Genomic DNA, 20,000 nt, shown 5'->3' on the forward strand with positions numbered 1-20,000 from the left:
CGTGTCAACACACTTCAACCACTGGAGACCTGCCAAGCAGCCACACAGAATTGCAACAATTATCACCTGACTTTTCTCCTCCAGTTTTATGCAAATAGCTTTAGAGTAGTGAGGTTTCTGAAAGCAGCTGCAGTCTGTCTGGAGGCTTAATTTTCTGTAAAGTTCAAGGCAAGTCACTTTTTAAATGCAGTTCTAATACCCCTATGAGTAGATTTTTTTTTTTCCTCCCCTAGCAACACAACTGGGAAACATCAGTGTTCTCAAAAACAATGACACTGATTTTTCCCGAATGCTCTACATTTTCTCTTTTGAAATGAGTAAAAGGACAAATCAGACAGGTTCTGAGAACCTGTACTTTTGTAGGAGGTGTGGGGGTTGGCACAAATAAGAATGGAGGCATTGTTTCTGCTTTGAAAGAAAGGTGGAATAACGCCCTGAATTTCATGGGTGAGTCCTGATTCACTGAATATTTTAAGATTCACATCTGACTCTAAGAAGAGATAACAGCAGGGGGCTGGTGGATGGGCTTCCAGAAGGTAAGGAGGAGGTGAGGTGGAGCGCTTCTGCCGTGATGGAGGCAGGGAAAAGGCAAGGGATGGAAAATGGTGCAGGAGAGGTAAGAACAGAAAGGTGGCCCATCCTTCTAATCCCAGCACTCTAGTGACTGATGCAGAATTACTGGGAAATGGAGGCCAGCAGAGGCGGGACAGTCCTGCCAGGTCATCGGACCAGCCAGCAAGACCCTGCCTCAAGAATAAATAACTAGAACTGTAAGGGAAAAAAAAAAAAAAAGAGATGTAGCTCAGGTCAGAGTGCCTGCCTGCACTTCGCAGGATGCCTTGAGCTCTGTCCCCAGCAGTAGAGGTGGGAAGGGTGGAGGAGAGGGATCGATAACAGAAATGACCTGTGAAAATAGAGAACGACTGTAAAGCAGCCACAAGGAAGACACGGTTGCATGCAGTACTATTTATAAAGTATTGACCCTTACCCAGAGAGATCTGGCACGCTTTTGGCAGTGTGGTAGGAGTGGGTGATGGGTGGGTGATGGGTGGGTGGGTATTTTCTTCTTGAGACAATGTCTCCCTCTGTAGTATAGACCGGTGTGGAACTCTCAGAGATCCTCCTTTCTCAACCTCCCGAATGTTGGGATTATAGGTAAGTGCCACCATACCCAGCAGATCTGGCACTCACAAAGACCTTCCAGCTGGTCCTCCCCTCACGCACTTCTAGCCAGAATGACCCCCTTGATGCTCTTGGATTTCCCTCCACTATCCTTCCTCCAGGGACCCTGGGTGGTTTTCTAACTTCTGTCAGGTCTCTATTGCAGTGGTGGTCCTAACCGCACTGCTCCCCTCATCTCCATTGCCTTATTTTCTTAACTCTCCAATCACCACCCACTACATTTGCCATGTTTTGGATCTTGTCTCTCATAAGCCTTCCCAGAATAAAAATTTCACGTGAACGGGGATCTTGTTTTGCTCACTAGCATCTACAACAGCCAACACCTTGTTGGGGGGCGGGCTATAGGACCCTGAAAAACTGAAGGGGTGTGTGAGGTTGGGGCGCAGGGCTTGACAAGGCGTGTGACTCCAGTGGCAGGCAGGATTCTGGGCAGGTGCTGGGTGCAGCACTCCCTGGGCTTCTTCTCTTTTCCTCCCTCCCCTATTCAAAGGCTAGTTGACAAGCCACAGGAATTAGCCCAGCTCAAAATCCGATGGAAATTAAACGCGAGAGGAGGGTTGAAACACAGTGAACAAACGCAGATGCAAACGTAAAGGAAACGGGAGAGAAAGTAAGGCGGCGAAAAGGCCAACAGACGTCACTCTATCTGGTCACGCTCCCCGACTCCCCCGCGGCCGGGCGAGGCGCTCCTCCTCCGCCTTGGAGCCGCCCGGAGGCGGCTGCGGGGCCACCACCCCTTGGGGAGAAGGCCGGGCCCGTTGTCCCGCGAGGAAGCCCCACACCCGCACCCCACAAATCCGCTCCTCCAGGGGCCCTGCGCCAGCTCAGCTCGCGGGGGAGTGGGTGGTGGTGGTGGTGGTGTGTGTGTGTGGGGGGGGGTGAGTTGGCGCGGGCCGCGAGGACTACATTTCCCAGGATGCAGCGCAGCAGCGCGCTTGCGCCGTGCGGCCGGAGGCGGCGGTCTGTTCTCCGCTGAGGAGGAGTGGGGCCGAGGGAGGCAGCGGGTGAGAGTTCAGAGTTCAGCAGCAGCAGCCCGAGCCCATGATTCCCATATGCCCTGTAGTTTCTTTCACCTATGGTGAGTCTAATGTGGCCCGTGGAGGCCTCTGCCCTGCCCTTCCCCAGCCCCGGGTGGCGGGTAGGCGCGGGGGTTGGGGCCAGCTCCGGGGAGGAGGCGGCGGCCGCCACCCGGGCGTGCGAGTGAGTGAGGGAGTGCGGGGAGGGAGGTGGACGGCGGTGCGGCCGCGGCCTGGCCGGCCAGGGCGGCTTCTCACGGCCCTCTCTTTCTCCCCTGCCCTGCCTCGGCGCCCCGACCCCTTCACGGCTGCCCTCCCGCCATGGGACCCGACTCTCCGTGCCCGCCGCAGTGCCCAGCCGGCTGGGGGAAGATGCCAAAATGGCGACCGGCAACTACTTTGGATTCACCCACAGCGGGGCGGCGGCGGCGGCGGCTGCGGCCCAGTATAGGTAACGGCTCCCCGCCCTCGCCCCGTCCTCTCTCCCTCCGCGCCCCGCCGACACGACGGCCCGACGGGCCGCCTCGGCACCCGCCCCCGCCGCGCCGCCCCGAGCCCCGAGCCCCGAGCCCGCGGCAGGCGCGGCCGGGCCCCGCACCCTCCCCGCACCCCCGCCCGCACGCCCTTCCTCCCCTGCCCCGCTGGACCCCCGCGGGGGCCGGCCGGCGGGCGTCGGGGAGCCGTCCTCCCACCCCCACCGAGGGGCGAGGGTGGCGGGGAGAAGACATCACCGAGGGTTGGGGACGTGGAGGGCCGCCGGGGCCTTGGACGGCCCCGGAGGTAAAATGGCCTCCCGCGGCCTTGGAGCGGGGCCCAGCTGCCCGCCGCCGGCCCCCCGTCTTCCCCGGGCCCCCAGTCTTCCCCGCCTCCGCCCTGCCAGCCCCCGCCTCTTATCTGCCTTCGGCTCCGGGGACGGAGGGAGTGAGCGAAGGGGGCCGAGGGCCGAGAATCAGGCGCGGCGGCCCCGGATCCCCGATAGCGTGTCTTTTGTGGGCACCTTCCCCCCCACCCGGGTCCTGAGTCCCCGGCCCGCCACCCCCGCTTGCCCCTCCATCTGACTGCCCGTTTGCCAGCGTCGCGGCATCCATCCCCATTCCCTTCGGTTTTCTTGCGCGGAGAGGATGTTAATATTGCCAACCACCTGTGAATTGTTTAGCTGTGAGACTGGGAAAGACGGGAGAAGTTTCTGGTGCATAATAGCCTTTTTAACCATGGAGGACGGTTCCAGGTGGATCAGTGATTCTCCGTTGGGGGGGTCTTTCTCCTCCCTCGGCGGGGGGGGGGGGGGAGAAAATGCCAGTGACTTTATACTGAGTCATTGTAATGCACGGGATGAAACCTCTACCTTCAGATAGCTGTCACTGCCAGAATAGCTGTAATTCTTTGTACATCTCATCGCAAAAAACAAAAAACAAAGCAAAGACAAAACGATGTGTTTATTGTACTCTCTATGGATCAGAGTGCGGCAGTCTCTTGGTTCAAGCCATAAGCACACAGCTCTTGAGTATTGGCTTTATGTGTGTATAATTACATCGCATATATTTGCATATTAGGTTCATCGTAGTTAAACTAAGGTAGTTTCTTTCATCTCATTTACCTTAGGCGAGTTGTGTATTTAAAGGGGGCACATTAGAAAACAGAAAATGTGAGTAACAATATTGTGTTGATTTTTTTTTTTTTTTTTTTTTTTTTTTGGTGACGTTTGGACATGTATTTTTGAGTTTCCAATTGCTTCATCTGTAAAATGGGGTACTGGTTAATGTTTGGGGGCTGAAAGATCTGAAGGAGAAAAAAAGTTACCTGATTTTATGAACTCTTAAGATACAGTTTATTGCAAGAGGTACTATTTTATATATTACTGAAAAAGAAAAATCTCTGCCAATAAGACACAATGCCTTCATTGGTTTTTTTTTTTTAAAGAGGTATTAAAATTTGTAAGTGTATTATATTGCTGACATTGGTATTTTTCTGATTGTTGAAAGCCTTAATCTTTCGTGGCATTTTACAAGTCTCTTGAGGCTTCTGTTGAGAAAAAGGACTGAAATTGTATTGTCAGAGCAAAATTTTGGGACATATCAGACATTAACATGTCGTGTTTTTTTGTTTTTGTTTTTGTTTTGTTTTTTTTTTTAAACAAGATTTCATATCGAACAAGCAGAGTTTCAAAAAACCTTTTGTGAAGGAACATAGTCAAGCACTTTATTTTTTGGGGAAATGAGAAAGCTAATGGCATCTATGGCCATAAATCTGCTAGTGAGCGAGTACCATGTGTTCTAGAAGATGCTTCGTTTAACCATTAAAATTTTTTGTTCATCTTGTACAGTATTTTTCTGTTTTCTTAGTATCCACTGAATTACAGATTTGCATTATTAACTGTTTACATTACCGAAAATTGATGGGTTTGATGGAGTTTTTAGTTGTTGTTTTTTTGTTTTAAGTGTAGGCCTAGATTTAAGAATTTTTGAAGCCGGGCGGTGGTAGCGCATGCCTTTAATCCCAGTGCTCTGGAGGCAGAGTGAGGTGGACCTCTGTGAGTTCGAGGCCAACCTGGTCTACAGAGTGAGATCCAGGAAAGAAGCAAAGCTACACAGAGAAACCCTGTCTGGGGGGGGGGGGATTTTTTTTTAATCCAATCAATATTGTGAGAATATTGAATCCCACCTTGAGTAAAATAATAATCCAGCTTGTTGAAGATAGTATGTTTTAAGAGAAAAGACTAGTCTTAATGTTAACTATGCATATATCACCAAAACTAACTGATAAGACTTTCTGTCCTTTTACATAGGCATATATGAAAGTTACTGGCATTTAAAAAACAAGAATTCATGTCCAATAATGCTAATGTTTTGAGAAAGATGGATAAATAACATTAATACCAGCCATGTTAGTTGTGGCCAGAAATAGTTATAATGGAACTTTAAGAAGTGGAAGAGTTAGTGTGCATATATATATGTTTTTTAATTTGAAAGATTGTAAACTTGGGAGTCTTTTACATGTGGATGAATTGTTTCATTGTCTTTGAATATAGATAACTCAGTGAACAACTGAAATCTCATTTCAATTCTGGTTCTTTAGCTTTCTCAGTCACAGCTGTATACAATATATTTGACTAAATTTACCTTAGACTCATCTTCCCTCCATGCTGGAAATGGAATACTGTATCTTTCAGGCTGTCTGGCAGTTTGTTGTACCAGGAAACTACATCCCCAGCCCTAGCTTTGATATTTGTAATGATATACTAAAGAGTTAGTATGCTATATTGTGAAGAGACTGTGTAAGTTCCAAATAGCTTTTAGATTGTTTTTATTTATGATAATTCATATTAAACATTTCTGTGTTGAACATTTATTCAATCTTTGTGCTGCAAAGCCCCACTTCCTGCTTTTCTTCCTATTTTGTGTATTTTTTTAAGGGCAAGTAAACCTAACAATGCCGTTTGTTTTTCAAAGATTTGCTTCCTATTAGAAAAAAAATTTTGAATTTGTATATGTGTTTATATCTTTCTTATAAGATGTTTAATTCATGGGCAGAGGCACAAGACAAAGCAGGTTATCCCATGGAAAATAACCAGGATGGCTTCATGGCACAAAGTGAGCTTAATTAGAGAATTCTTGTGTTTGAGAAGGTACGCTTAGACACACAAAACTTAAAAAGGGGGGGTGGAGAGATAGCTCCACAGTTAAGAGCCCTTCCAAAAGACCCAGGTTCAATTCCCAGTACCCACATGATGGCTCACAACTGTCCATAACTGCAATTCAAGGAGATCTGATACCCTCAGACAGGTATACATGCAGGCAAAACATCAACGCACATAAAATAAATTGTTTAAAAAAAAAAAAAGTAAGCCGGAGTGGCTCACCTTGAGCTCACTATGGAGTCAAAGATACCTATACTTGTGATCCTCCTGCCTTGACCTGCACTGTGCTTCTATTAGAGCTATATTCACCTTATCCAGCTAGCATAATTCTTTATCTCCTTATTATTGTAGACTGTTTGACATGTGTGTGTGTGTGTGTGTGTGCGCGCGTGCCCACTTAAGTGTGTGTCCAGCACATCTGTGGAGATGAGATTTCAATTTTCAGTAGTTGATTCTCTCCTTCCACCTTATGTTTTGGGCACCAAACTCGGGTTCTCAGGCTTGTAGGGCAAGTGCTTTTACCTGTCTTGCTGGCCCTAAGATAATTGGGGTGGGGGGGTTCCCTAATGTTTTCATAACAGAAATCTTTCACCCTCTTGTTTTTGTTTTTTGAGACAGGGTTTCCCCTGTGTGTATCCCTGGCTGGCCTGGAACTCAGAGATCTGCCTGCCTCTGCCTCCCTAGTGCTGGGATTAAAGGCATACTCCACCACTTCCAGCAGTACTTGAGTTTTTAAAGGGTTATGCCATATCAAATATGTAATAAAATGATTATACAGTCATTTCTATTCTCCAGTGAGCAGAAAAATAGCCATTTCTTTTAGTATTTTAAACAGCCATTTTCTCTTCACTTACTCTTGAGAAAAACCTTGAATATTTCTTGTCATTTCATATTTGGCAAAGGTACTTGTCTGTTCTCCAGATAACTTAAATCTTTAACTGATACTTAAACTAGTTTTATTTCCCTAGATGTAACTTTTGGTGTCATTGATGTCTGAATGTTACTTACTTTCAATAAAGTTGGCTATTTAAATTAATCAATCATTTGGCAACATTTTTACCATTCTTATAGTTATTGACTCCAGAGAATGGGCTGGTTAGCCAATGAGTTTAGGTTTTTGATTTTTCTTTTATGCTTTGTATTTGAATGTAGAGTTAATAATACTGTCTTAAAAATAACATTAGTAGGGTATAAAGACTAATTACTAATGTGAGACGGGAAAGAATGACAGAAAAAGGACAGACAGACCGACCAGGTTTTGAAACCAATCATGAAGATGGAATTTTACTGACAATTTTTTTTTCAACTTACTTGTATTAGTTCTCCCATTGCTGAATCGGAGACCCTAGGATGCATATATTAAATACACGAAATAACTGGAAATAATGAACTCCCGCCCATCACACCCACACAGAAAAAGGATAGTTGCTATTAGACTTCTGGTATTTCCTCTATGTTTTATTAACAGCCTACAGAGTAGGTTAAAAGAACTGGAGTATAGCTTGGTAAGGTTTTGTTTTGTTTTGTTTTGTTTTTGCTTAGCATGTCCAAGGCCTAGAATTTAATCCCTAGTATTACTATAAAGGGGGTTGGTGGATTATAGAATGAGTCAAAATAAGTCTGTATAGAATGTTGAAGGGAATGTGTAGGTTTGCTTTTGGATTGCCTTTATAGTGTTACACTGTCTCAGAAAGATTGGAATTGGAAACTAGTTAACCTTAAATTGAAATCTCAGCTCCATTTCTTTAGTCAATTGGCAAAATCACTAACTTCTGAGATTTGATTTCTTCACCCACCTTTTCTCAAGGTGAAGATTAAATACAATATTTCCTAGCCTAGAGCATGGTTTTTAGAAAGCATGCCTCCCAATGCTATGAGTTCATACATTTTTAAAGAACTCACAATTTATGTCTGCCATATGCTAACTATAAAATAAGTATTGGTATCAATGTTAGGTCTCAGTTTCAATTCAGTGGGGAAGGAAGAAAAACTCTTACAGTAAGATTATTGGGTTCATCACACACAAAAAAATGAAAACCAGTAAATTTTCTGTAACTAAATCATGCAAAAATTAACTTTCATGAGTTGGATATGGTGGTGTTACACATTTGTGATCTCAGTACTTGAGCTAGCCTGAGTAAATTCAAGGCAAACCTGTTCTACAAAGAGCAGTCCTGTCTCAATAAAACAAAACAAATTAGCATAACTAAATTTCAGATAACTCCTATTTATATAAGTGAGTATTCTACAACTAATTCCCATGTTTATATACAGCCCTAAACAGATTGAATAAAAATGAAAACGATGAAATCTTTAATACACATTAAAGAAAAAGAGTACAAGTATAGTCCTAAAAAGAGGTTATATTAATGGAGTATTAAAATATTCAAGCCATTAAATTAACTCTAGTATATTTAATATAATTCCAGACTTGAGATTTTTAGAAACTTCTTTTAAGATAACTTGATAAATCTTAATGGTTGTCATGAAACAAGGATTATACTAAAAGTTAGAACATCTTGTAAGGAATGATTAAGAGGTGTTTGGAAAAATAAAAGGATCACTAGATTAAGAAAGACTTAGAGGGTTGGGGATTTAGCTCAGTGGTAGAGCGCTTGCCTAGCAAGTACAAGACCCTGGGCTTGGTCCTCAGCTCTGGGAGGTAGAACTATGCTTAGTTGAGCTAGAATACATAGAGTATAGAATGCTTAAAATAAAGGTATGTTTGGTTTTTTTTATACAGTCAGCTACATTATTACTTAGAAATGGAATAACTGACAGTGTTAGAATGACTTAGATACATTTTTAATCTACTTAGTAAAGGTTGAAGAGTCAACATAGTCCTTATCCATAAATTGTTCATGGTACCACTCTATTAGGGCACAGAATTAAGGTCATTTTTCAAGGGTAGCATCTTTAATGTTTGATAAAGCCCTGTGAAGTGTAACTCTTCATATATAGAAATCAAGTCAATAAAATGAATGTGTGCTTTTTGTTCCTTTGAATATTCTGTATGTTAAAAGACATTTGAAAGGTATAATTCATGAGATACTGGTACTTCGTTTTTGTAGTCTGCACCCAAATAGCTATGCTATGCTATGGTAGCAGTCATTAGCTTTTTTAAAAAGACCTGTGTTTGTGTGTGTTGTTTTGAAGAGCGTTCGGTGCTCGTAATGGCTGAGCAGTCTCCCAAGCCCCTATTCTTGACTTTTCATGAAATGCTAAAATAGGAAATTGGAGGATGTGACTAAAAATATTACTGTATTTGAAGAGTTATGTTCTATGGTCCAGGCTGGCCTGGAACTCAACTTCAAACATGAGATAACCCTGCTGCCTCAGCCTTCAAAGTACTTACTGATGTGAGACATCATTCCTGGCTTTAAAAAATGTTTTTATGGAAATCTAGAGAGATGGGTCAACAGTTGAGACACCAGAGTTCAGTTCTCAAGACCCATAACAATAGGCTCACAACTGCCTACAAGTCCATCTCCAAGGAATCCAAAACCCTATCCTGGTTTCCTAGGTACACACGCACGCACTCATGCACGCACGTGTGTGTAAGTAGGCAAATAGGGTAAATTACTGAAACAAGGCTGGAGGGATAGCTCACAGTTAAACACACTTACAGAGGACCTGAGTTCAGTTCCCAGCAACCACATAGTAGTGGCTTAGAACTATCTCAGACTCTAGTTCCAGGGATCCAGCATTCTCTTCTGACCTTCTCAGGCACCAGGTGTGCATGTGGTACAGACATAGATGCAGAGAAGAACACCTGTATACATAAACTTTTCTTTAAATTTAAGTCTTTTTTATATAAATTTAATTTTATGTGCATTGGTGTGAGGATGTCTGATCCCATGGAACTGGAGTCATAGACATTTGTGAACTGCCATGTGGATGCTGGGAATTGAACCAGAGTCCTCTGAAAGAACAGCCAGTGCTCTTAACCTCTGAGCAATCTCTCCAGTCCCTAAATTTAAGTCTTAAAAAATAATAAAATAATAAATACTTAAAAATACTTTTTGGTTGGGCGGTGGTGGCGCATACCTTTAATCCCAGCATTCAGGAGGCAGAGGTAGGTGGATCTCAAGAGTCTGGTCTACAGAGGGAGTTCCAGGGCAGCCAGAGCTACACAGTTTTTATATACTACATTTCTGAAAGTTCTACTTGATTCCTTTAAAAGTTCACCAGCCTTTTTTGGTTTTGCGTTGTTTTTTGAGACAGTATTTTGATCATGTAACTCCCCAAATGAGCTTTGAACTCACAATGTCCACTGCTGCCCCTGAATCCTCCTTTAGCTATTTGAGTACTGAGGATTACAGAGTACAGGACCACACCCATCTTCATCTAATTTTCTTTAATTTTTAATTTTGGTATCAATTTATATCACTGTCTATTTTACTCTATATAACGTATGCAATCAACTTTATCCAATTATTATCTTCACTCATAGTTTTAGATGGTGTACATACTTTTCCTCTTTTCCTAAATTCAGTGGTAGACTGTTTCTTTAGATAGTGTACTACATCACTAGTTCACATAAAGATAACAGCATCTCATTCTCTGTTTTAAGAATTTTAAAACTAGGGTGGAGAGATGACTCAGTGGTTAAGAGCACTGGCTACTTTTTCAGAAGTCCTGGTTCAATTCCCAGCAACCACATGGTGGCTCACAACCATCCTTAGTGGGACCTGATGCTCTCTTCCAGTATAAAGATATACATACACATAGAACACTCATAAACATAAAATAAATAAGTAGATCTTAAAAAAAAAGAAAAAGAACCTTAAAACAACCTGGTGGTAGTGGTACACTCCTTTAATCCCAGCACTCAGGAGGCAGGAGCAGAGACAGGCAAATCTGAATTTGAGGCCAGCCTGCTCTACAAAGCAAGAACCAGGACTACACACAGAGAAATCCTGTCTCAAAAAACCTAAGTAATAATAGTAATAATAGTCTTGAACCATTTGTGCTTTGCTTCTCCTCTTTCCATATACCCTCCCCCTCTTGTATTACAGTTTTTACTGGTGTTGTGTTCTCTGGTTTGACTTCTATAATTTAGGTCAATTTTTAAAACTTTAAAAAAAAAAACCTGCCTTATTCTGACTATTAGTAGTAGTCACTGTAAAGCCAGATACCAGGCTGTGGTGCTGAATCCTACTAGAAACCATTTGCAGTCCTGTACCACTTAATGGAACATCTGCCTAGTCTACAGTTATGGATTTTTTTTTTTTCAATTGTACTTTCTGTCCATCTGTGAGATCATCGCATGGGATCATACCTTTGTTGTCATTGCCATGATTATCATTTGTTTATAACAGGGTTGGTTGGCTTCAAACTTACTATGTAGTCAAGGATGACTTTGAACTACTAATGGTCTTGCCTTTACCTCTTAAGAACTGGAATTATAGGCATGTGTCACCAGGCCTAGTGATTATATATCTTAATTTCTGTTTCCTGTCTTCATCTTTCTCTCAGAGGTTTTGTACTTAGACTGTAAACCATTGATCTTGCTCTGATCTTTAGCCTGCTGCATAGCTGTAGACCTGGGCTTTCATCTTTCTCCATGGTTTGCAGAATTTGTTATCTTGGTTTACCTATTGTTTGAGTGCATATATAATAGTAAAACTTTGCCCCACGTGTCTTTAAGAAGTACTTTTTCTCCATAGTTAAGCTGGGCACAGAATTCTACAGAATAACCACTTTCTCTTGAATTTTGAAGACATCACCCTACTGTCTATGACCCACTAGTATCTAATTTTCTATTGATTTTAAAATACACTATTTTCCTCTCTGGAAAATTGAAGGACTTCTTTTTTGTGTTGAAAAATTGGAAAATGTCTCCAAGTTGGTTCCTTGGTTGGTCAGCTGATTGAATTTGAAAATACCTCGATTCCCTTTAGCAGTAGAAATATTTCTTAATTTCATTTACTTGTTTTTTTTATTTTTCTAGAATGCTTTTGGTTAGATATTGGACCGCTTTTTCATATTTTTATCTTTATTTTATATATATTCCTTAGGCTTATCTCCTGACTAGTGTAAAGTTCTTGTTTTATGAAACAAATTAGAGGTTTTGAATTGTGTTATTTTGATATATTTAGTTCCTGCACTGTCAGACTTATCCTGCTTTGCAGTTGAGAATATGCTTCTTTAAATACCTGATAATGAATAGTCTGTCACCATTCAGGGTTTCTTTGTTGTTTGTTTGTTTGTTTTGAAGAAAACGGCAAGGCTGTTTGAAAAATCTTATTTATCTTGAGACAGGGCCTTACTATGTAGTACTGATTGGCCTTGGACAATGTAGATCATACTTATCTAAAATTCACAGGAAAGAGGTTCTTGTGCCTTCTGAGTGCTGGGACTTAAGGCATGTGCCACCATGACCACCCCAAAGAACTATTTCAGGGCTTCTAGCTTAGTATTTGGTAAGTGGCTAGGAGATTGGTCGCTGTCTTCCAGAGGAAATCCAAGAATATGGAGTAATTTTACAGTGTAACATTAACCATTTTCTAGATACTTGCTTTTTATTTTACTTCATTAATCTTTTGAGGCAGGGTCTCATCTAGTTGAGGCTAGCCTAGAAGCCTCACCACTTCCCAAGTACCAGCTTTACAGGTCTGCACCACTATGTCTGGTTTCTTTTCCATGTTAAACGTTGAAGGAAGTAACTTCTTTTATGTTTAACTCTTGAAGTGTTTCTTTTCTTTCTCTTTTTTAATTAAACTTTTTTTTTTTTTAATTTTATGTATTTGGGTGTCTTCCCTGAATCTATGTCTGTGTACCACTTGTGTGCCTGGTGCCCTCCAAGGCCAGAAGAAGACATTAGATGCCCTGAGTTACATATAGTTGCAAACAGCCATGTAGATGCTGGGAATCAAACCCAGGTCCTCTGAAAGAGTACCAAGTGCTCTTTTTACTGCTGAGCCATTTCTCCAGCCCCCTTTTTATTAAACTTTCTTACACATAGTTATTAATGTTGGGGGTGGTGGTGGTTTTTGGAGGGCAGTGTTGAGACAAGTTCTCTTAGCCCCACTGCCCTGGCATTTGCTATGTAGACCAGACTGGTCTCAAACACACAGAGATCTGCTTGCTATTACCTCCTGTGGACCGGGATTAAAGATATGATCACCATACCCAGCTCACATTTTTTGATGTTCTATTTAGTGTCTCTCCATTTAAAGCTGACTAGATTTTGTTTATTATTCACAGAAGATTAGTACGAGAAAGCTTTTGTCTTTTCAGATTGAAGTCAGTTAAATCTTACATTGTATGCCGGGCAGTGGTGGTGTACACCTTTAATCCCAGCACTTGGGAGGCAGAGCCAGGCAGATCTCTGTGAGTTTGAGGCCAGCCTGGGCTACCAAGTAAGTTTCAGGAAAGGCGCAAAGCTACACAGAGAAACCCTGTCTCAAAAAAAAAAAAAAAAAATCTTACATTGTATGTAGGGAGATGACACCTTTTATTTTACTATTCTAAAATAGACAAATCACTGGATTTTAACTTGGTATTTTGAACTTGGTATGACTTAAACTGTCCTTCCTGCAATCAAATCCCCACTGCTAGGGATCAAATTCAGGGCCTCTTTCACACTAGGCTTCACCCTGGTCTTTGACCTGAATTTTTAAAGTAAGTTTATTGGCTCCTGTATATTTAATTGGATTAATATAAGCTAGTTTGGTCATCTATATCATAGCATCTTATGGAGGAGGGCATATTTGGAATTGAAAGAATTTCTGATGGCTTTTAAGACAATAGTCTTTAATTTGAACGAAAATCAGCTCTGCTACTCTAGGAATTGGGACCACCTAATGTTTTTGGTAGAAGTTACAGTTCTGGGGCTGGTGAATGTAGCTCAGTTGATAAGAGTGCTTGCACTATGGAACACTTTAGTTGGATTCCCCAGCATATGAACTAGGTGTGGTAATGAAATCCTCTAATCCTTCACTCCAAAGACTGAAGCAGGAGAATGAGGGATTCAAGGTCATCTTCAGCTACATAGTGAATTTAAAGCCAGTATAGAATTCAGGAGTCTCTATCTCAAAACAGCAACAAAAATAAGTTAAGGTTCCAGTCCAGATGGTGAGCATAGGGATCTGGCTATATGAAAAAGAACTGGGGTAGGAAGCCCTGGGACAGAGAGAGGGAGAAAGAGTGTGTGTACTTACTGCCCTGGCATCATTTTTATAAAGTATTTGGGAATGGTGACTTGACACTGGACAAGTGACGGAAATACTATGACTAAGCCCACTGAGACAGGAGGCATAAATGAGAGCATATGGTCGTTCTCCCTTAGTCATGCATTTTCAAGGGTTAGGTCATAAGTCACATCGCCTACCTAGTTGACTTGTTCCCACTCTATTTATTCCCACCTACTTTTTGTCCTATATAACGTCTTTGGGGCCAAGAAATGTGGGCCTGTACTGAAAGAGGAATGATGGGATTAATGGAAACGGTTAGAGTTGACTGTGTACTTGCGCATCATGGATAAAGAATGAATAACTGTGCCTGTACTAATAATGAGCATTTTCTTGTTGTCACCCATTCTTTCCTAAACTGTAGTTATTTACATGGCATTTTCATTATACTAATATAAATAATGTAGACATGAGAGTTATAGTATAGGGTATGATGGGTTTAAATTATATGCAAATACTGTGCCAGTTTAGAAAATTAACAAGTTTTTGTTTTGGTAAAGATTCCACCCAGGGCTTTTGTGTGTGTCAGGCAAGAAGCTCTACCACTGAGCTACTGTGCCCTTTTAGCAAGGAATTGAGCACTATTGGATTTTGTTATTTATTATTTATCTTATTTTGATCTGGAGCCGGTCTCCTACAGATATCGAAGTGTGATTATATAAGAATCCAAGACTATATCTGAATTTTAACATAACCAAATTCCTTCTTAGACAATGTAGTCTATATATGTAAAATCAAATCTTAACCAGTTAAATGTTTAATACAAATCTCATAGACCTAGTGTGTTTTTATTTTAGTTTTTGGGACTAGATCTCATGTAACCAAGGATGACCTTGAATGTTTGATTCCTGCCTTCCAATTCCCAAGTATTTGGATTATAGTTGGTGTATCTCCACAGCAGTTTTATGGGACTCTGAGATTTGAGTCCTGGGTTTTCAGTACATATACAAGCATTGTATCAACTGAGCTACATTCCCATCGTGTGCACGCCCACACACATGTAAAACGTGTACGTCAAAGCACAACTTATGGGAGTCTGTTCTCCAAAGAATGTCCAATTATGAGTCATTGAGAACATAAAAGTGCAGATGACCTGAGTTAAATTATCAGAACCCACGTAAGGATAGAGCGAACCAACTCTACAAAGTTTCCCCTGGCCTCCATACCCACACATTTCATTCTCTCTCTCTCTCTCTCTCTCTCTCTCTCTCTCTCTCTTTCACACACACACACAAATTTTTTTTTTAAATAATGTCAGGTTGAGGCTAGGAATATAGCTTATTAGTAGAGTCTTTACCTAGCATATGTGAAGCCCTGTTTCCATTTCCCAGCACTGTAAAATGGTAAATAAATGAACAAATTTTTTAAAATGTCATATCCATTAAAAAATGAAATGTTATTTAGATTTCCCATTGTGAAAATGTGAGCTTATCTTTCTCTGTAATTGTCATTTATGCAGAAAGCATTGGCTAGTTTTATATTAAAATATGGAAACTTCAGCCAAATAGAAATTATTAATTTCTTTGGACTCTAAGTTTTTTGTTTCTGTTTTTGTTTTTGTTTTGTTTGTTTTTGTTTTCTTTTTCATATTGGACTGAAATCTGGCACCCTGTAACTTCCATCTGTTGGTTCTAGTTCTGTTCTCTGGAGCAGCATGGAGTAAGTGTCTTCTTTTAGAAGGCAGCTATCATCTTTTCTAGAATCTTCCATTTTTATATGAAATTAAAAAACTTAAAATCCTTTTAAGTTTCAATATTGATTTCCTTTGGTCAAATTTTAGTTGATTGGTGTTTTCCATAATGCAGGTTAAATATGGTGGCCCAAAATACTAATTTTATAGTCTTTTCTGTGCTGCCATGCACATCAATACAGGATACACTGTACTTTATAACCCATAAATCACACACTCGTAATTAGTGCAATCAGCAGTTCACACACCCCAGCTATTCTTAACTGTCAGCTCATACTAACCCTTGTTAGCCAGAACAGTTCTCTGGTGTCTCTGCTTTTGAGAAGGCATGTGTACCTTGGTAGTACAGTCTTAGGAAGTGAACTTTGAATGAAAATTTAAAACTATGCCATCTTGTGATAACAGCTGTATGACTTGAATTTTGTACAACACAGAGTCTCATTTTAAAGAAGTTAAACTAACATTTCTATAAGACTTTTAGGTGGAATTCATTTGATTACTATTTTGGAAAATGCTTTTGCCTTTTGAGACTTAGATGGGAATGACTGCAGAACATTCCCATCTAAGGCCCTTAGGGTCTTTTACAACAAGCCCTATGAAATTTCTAAAATAACTTAACTAATGAAATGCTACTTGTAAGCTGGAAATTTTACCATATATTCCATTATAAGTTGTATAAGATTTAATTTAATCTTTGTTGAGATTTTAAATTGTATAGAATAAAATAAAGAACTTTATATATATAAATGCTTTTTTAAATTCCTAATTCGGTATAATTCCTTCCTGGTGTTTCATATCTCTATTGCTCTTGCTTTGCTATGTGATTCATGATCTGATGCATAATAAATGTGAATATATAAAGTATTTTGATTAAGGAATGGAAATTCAGTTTAAAAATAGTAACTGATAATAGTATTGAGTAGAAAGTATTGAGTTCAGCTACTTAGCCTCTGTAGTCACTAATTATATTACTTGAAAAATACGCTTTTAGTTGGTAATTTTAAGATAATTCCTTGATTTTAAAAATTAAATCATACTTTCCATGTTTTTAAGTTAAGTGATTTTAAGATGACTAACTGCCTGATTTTAAAATTAAATTATTATATTTATTCTTCTACTTCACAATATAGCCAGCAGCCAGCTTCGGGTGTAGCCTATTCTCATCCAACTACAGTTGCTAGCTACACTGTCCATCAGGCTCCAGTAGCTGCGCACACAGTTACTGCTGCTTACGCACCAGCAGCCGCCACAGTTGCAGTTGCCAGGCCCGCTCCGGTAGCTGTTGCAGCTGCTGCAACAGCCGCTGCTTATGGAGGCTACCCCACTGCACACACAGCAACAGACTATGGTTACACCCAGAGGCAACAAGAAGCACCACCCCCACCACCCCCAGCTACTACACAAAACTACCAGGTAAGAAAACAACTAGCTTCAGTAGCCTTAAAGTGTACATTAATGAGTTTAGATATAGTAGAAGGCCTAAGCCAGTACTTGTAAGTGTACTTGCAGTGATAGAGAAAGTAAATGATTCCCTGGGTGTTTAAGGGTATGAGCCAAGCATTATGTTTCTTTACAGTGGATTTTATATTAATTCTCCTTTGCTAGTTTTACCCTATTACACATATGTGTCTTTATATGTGTTTAAGTTTTTTAAAAGGTTACACACATAATTGTTTAAATGCTTTCATTTTACCCTAAGTTTATGGAGAAAAGAAATTACATAGGAAAAATGTTCTTTGTTTATACAAGTGAGCTTTACTTGTCTATTTGGGATAGGGAAGTTTGTAAGCTACATTGAATAAATATTACATGTTTTCTTGAAATTTATCAAAGTTGGTCCTCTTGCTTATACTTTTATGCTGTATGTATCACCTAGTCCCATGGAAATTCTTTCTCTAATACCATAGGATTTATCTTTAAATGCAAAATTACAGTCATGGTTTTGTTTTTGGTTTTTGGTGGTTTTTTTTTTAGTAAAATGGGTTATTTGATGAAGTTATATATTTAAATGTTTTGAAATTCACATTGAAATCAAACATACTGCATGAAGTGGTTTTTATTTTTAAAAGTTCAAAATTAGTTATATTTGTATTAAAACTTGATTGTATTACTATTTATTATATTTACATTTCTTGTTAATGATCTATTTCCTTATGATAAAATAATAATTAATTGTATTGTATTGAAACTATATGTCTAGGCCTAAACTATGTTTTATTTTCCTTTGTTATATTTTTACACAGTAAGGATTTTTTTTCCTGCCACTTAAGTCAAGGCTTTTGTTTTTCATTTCTTCTCTTAGGACTCATATTCATATGTAAGATCCACAGCCCCTGCTGTAGCTTATGATAGTAAGCAGTACTACCAACAGCCAACAGCAACTGCTGCTGCTGTAGCTGCTGCTGCCCAGCCTCAGCCTTCTGTTGCTGAAACCTACTATCAGACAGGTGGGCTTTATGAGCATAAACAGTTTGAGTATCAATTATTGAAATATATATTTGGGGTATTCTAATGAAAACAAACTGCAGAATCCATCTACAATGGTTCTATTAATGTCCTTGTTTCCTACTACTATAACGCACAAGAGAGATGATTAAGAGAAACAATGGTGTCCGTTTGTTCTGGAAGTGTATGCTGTTTGTGGTTTACAGGATAGGATTTCTCTCTTGCTTAATCAACTGTACAAAAGAAACTCTGACACTAACTTGTACCACATGCTGTACCAGACATGCCTCATTTATAATACTGACTGTCTTAATAACTAGTTGGTACTTTGATGGGCCCATATTTTTATCTGTAATGACAGGTGATTCTGTTACCAACCACTGGTAATGGGTTTCACTCCTTGAGTTTGTAAAACTAATTGTTAAACACTCCCACAACCCTTTTCTAGTCCATTGCTACGCCCAGAGTACTGAGCCGGCTACATCCACTGAACATCCATGTTAAATATAGTGTGTGTGTGTGTGTGTGTGTGTGTGTGTGTGTGTGTATTAGTTCAAATGCAGAAAGTTTTTTGTCTGTGTAGAAGCCTCCATATTTGTAGACTTTAAAGGATGGACTTATTACAGTCTTGAGAACTTGACCAAAATAAAATAACAACAAAAAATATTTTTAAGGAACTTTATTTTAAAGCTGAGGAGCTAGGAATATAGCTCAGCTGGGATAGTGCTTACCCTGTTTTCATAACACCCTAGGTCCAACCCACAACATCTGTATCCCAGCATTAGGTAGGTGGAAGTAGGAGGATCAGGTATACTTCAGCTGCATAGTAGATTTGAGGCTAGCCTCAATTATATTAGACCCTTTTTTAAAAAAAAAAAAATGCTGAGGTCTGAAGATTGAGCATTATCTTATTTTTGAAGGTGGTTTAGAACCTTTGGTTTATAAAAGGTCAGACTGGTTTCATTATCATGAGTAGGACGTGATTTCTTTTCCCTCTCCATCTCTATTCTTTATGCACATCTATACATGAAGTAGTTGCCCATCTCTTCAGTGTCTCTGATATTTTGATTTTGTAAATCTCTTAAAAGTTGGCAGAGTGCTTGCCCTGAAAACTGTTTTGAAGGTGGGCATCCATGTGTTTATAATCCTAACATGTGGGAAGCGCGAGTTTGAGGCCAGGCTGGGCTTTCTAGTAAATGTAAGGCCCTGTCCCAGAAGGTGTGTCTATAAGTTGCAATGGCTGGCCTTTTTATGATCATTTGTGTGTGTGTGTGTGTGTGTGTGTGTGTGTGTGTGTGTGTGTGTGTGTGGATGTGCGCGCATGGACTTCAGAGTTATTCCAAGGCTAGTTTTGTGCTTAAGAGTGCTGAATTATGTGAGAATTAGAAGATCTTGATTTTTTTTTTTTTTTTTTTTAAGTTTTAACATTGACTGACTTTTTATTATTTAGGTCTTAGATATTAGATTTTTCTGTAAAATTCTATCTAAATCTGTGTTCCTTGGATTGGGTATAGGTAAGTTTAAAATTATCTTAACTGAGCTTCAAGCAAGTTTTTACTCTTGTATTTGGGCATTTCTCAGAAATGAAACCATTAATGAGAACTATGATTGATAAGGTTTTTTTTTTCACATTTTGAGTATTGTCAAAGACAAAGTTAAGTAAAACATGAATAGTAGCCATTTAAGAATAGCTTTTTTTGTTTTTGTTTTGTTTTGTTTTGTAATGGCGCATGCCTTTGATCCCAGCACTCGGGAGGCAGAGGCAGGCACATACATCTCTGAGTTCGAAGGCAGCCTGGTATACAAAAGTGACTTCCAGGACAGCAAGGACTGAA

General features: G+C 40.1%; 1 protein-coding gene across 2 annotated transcripts in view; it reads left to right on the top strand.

The window, feature by feature from the left end:
* The first annotated feature begins 2,067 nt into the window (after positions 1 to 2,067).
* Positions 2,068 to 20,000, top strand: part of Zfr (zinc finger RNA binding protein) — a 60,893-nt gene continuing 42,960 nt past the window's right edge. The window contains exons 1-4 of one of the 2 annotated variants that reach the window (XM_036206731.1): positions 2,068 to 2,260; positions 2,550 to 2,649; positions 16,851 to 17,133; positions 18,023 to 18,167. In XM_036206731.1, the coding sequence (XP_036062624.1) occupies positions 2,224 to 2,260; positions 2,550 to 2,649; positions 16,851 to 17,133; positions 18,023 to 18,167 (565 nt within the window). In that variant the 5' untranslated portion in view covers positions 2,068 to 2,223. The remainder of the gene's footprint in view (positions 2,261 to 2,549; positions 2,650 to 16,850; positions 17,134 to 18,022; positions 18,168 to 20,000) is intronic. The other variant, XM_036206732.1, reaches the window with a different exon arrangement.

The sequence above is a fragment of the Onychomys torridus genome, chromosome 15 (genome assembly GCF_903995425.1).
Source record: "Onychomys torridus chromosome 15, mOncTor1.1, whole genome shotgun sequence".
NCBI classification, from domain to species: Eukaryota; Metazoa; Chordata; class Mammalia; order Rodentia; family Cricetidae; genus Onychomys; species Onychomys torridus.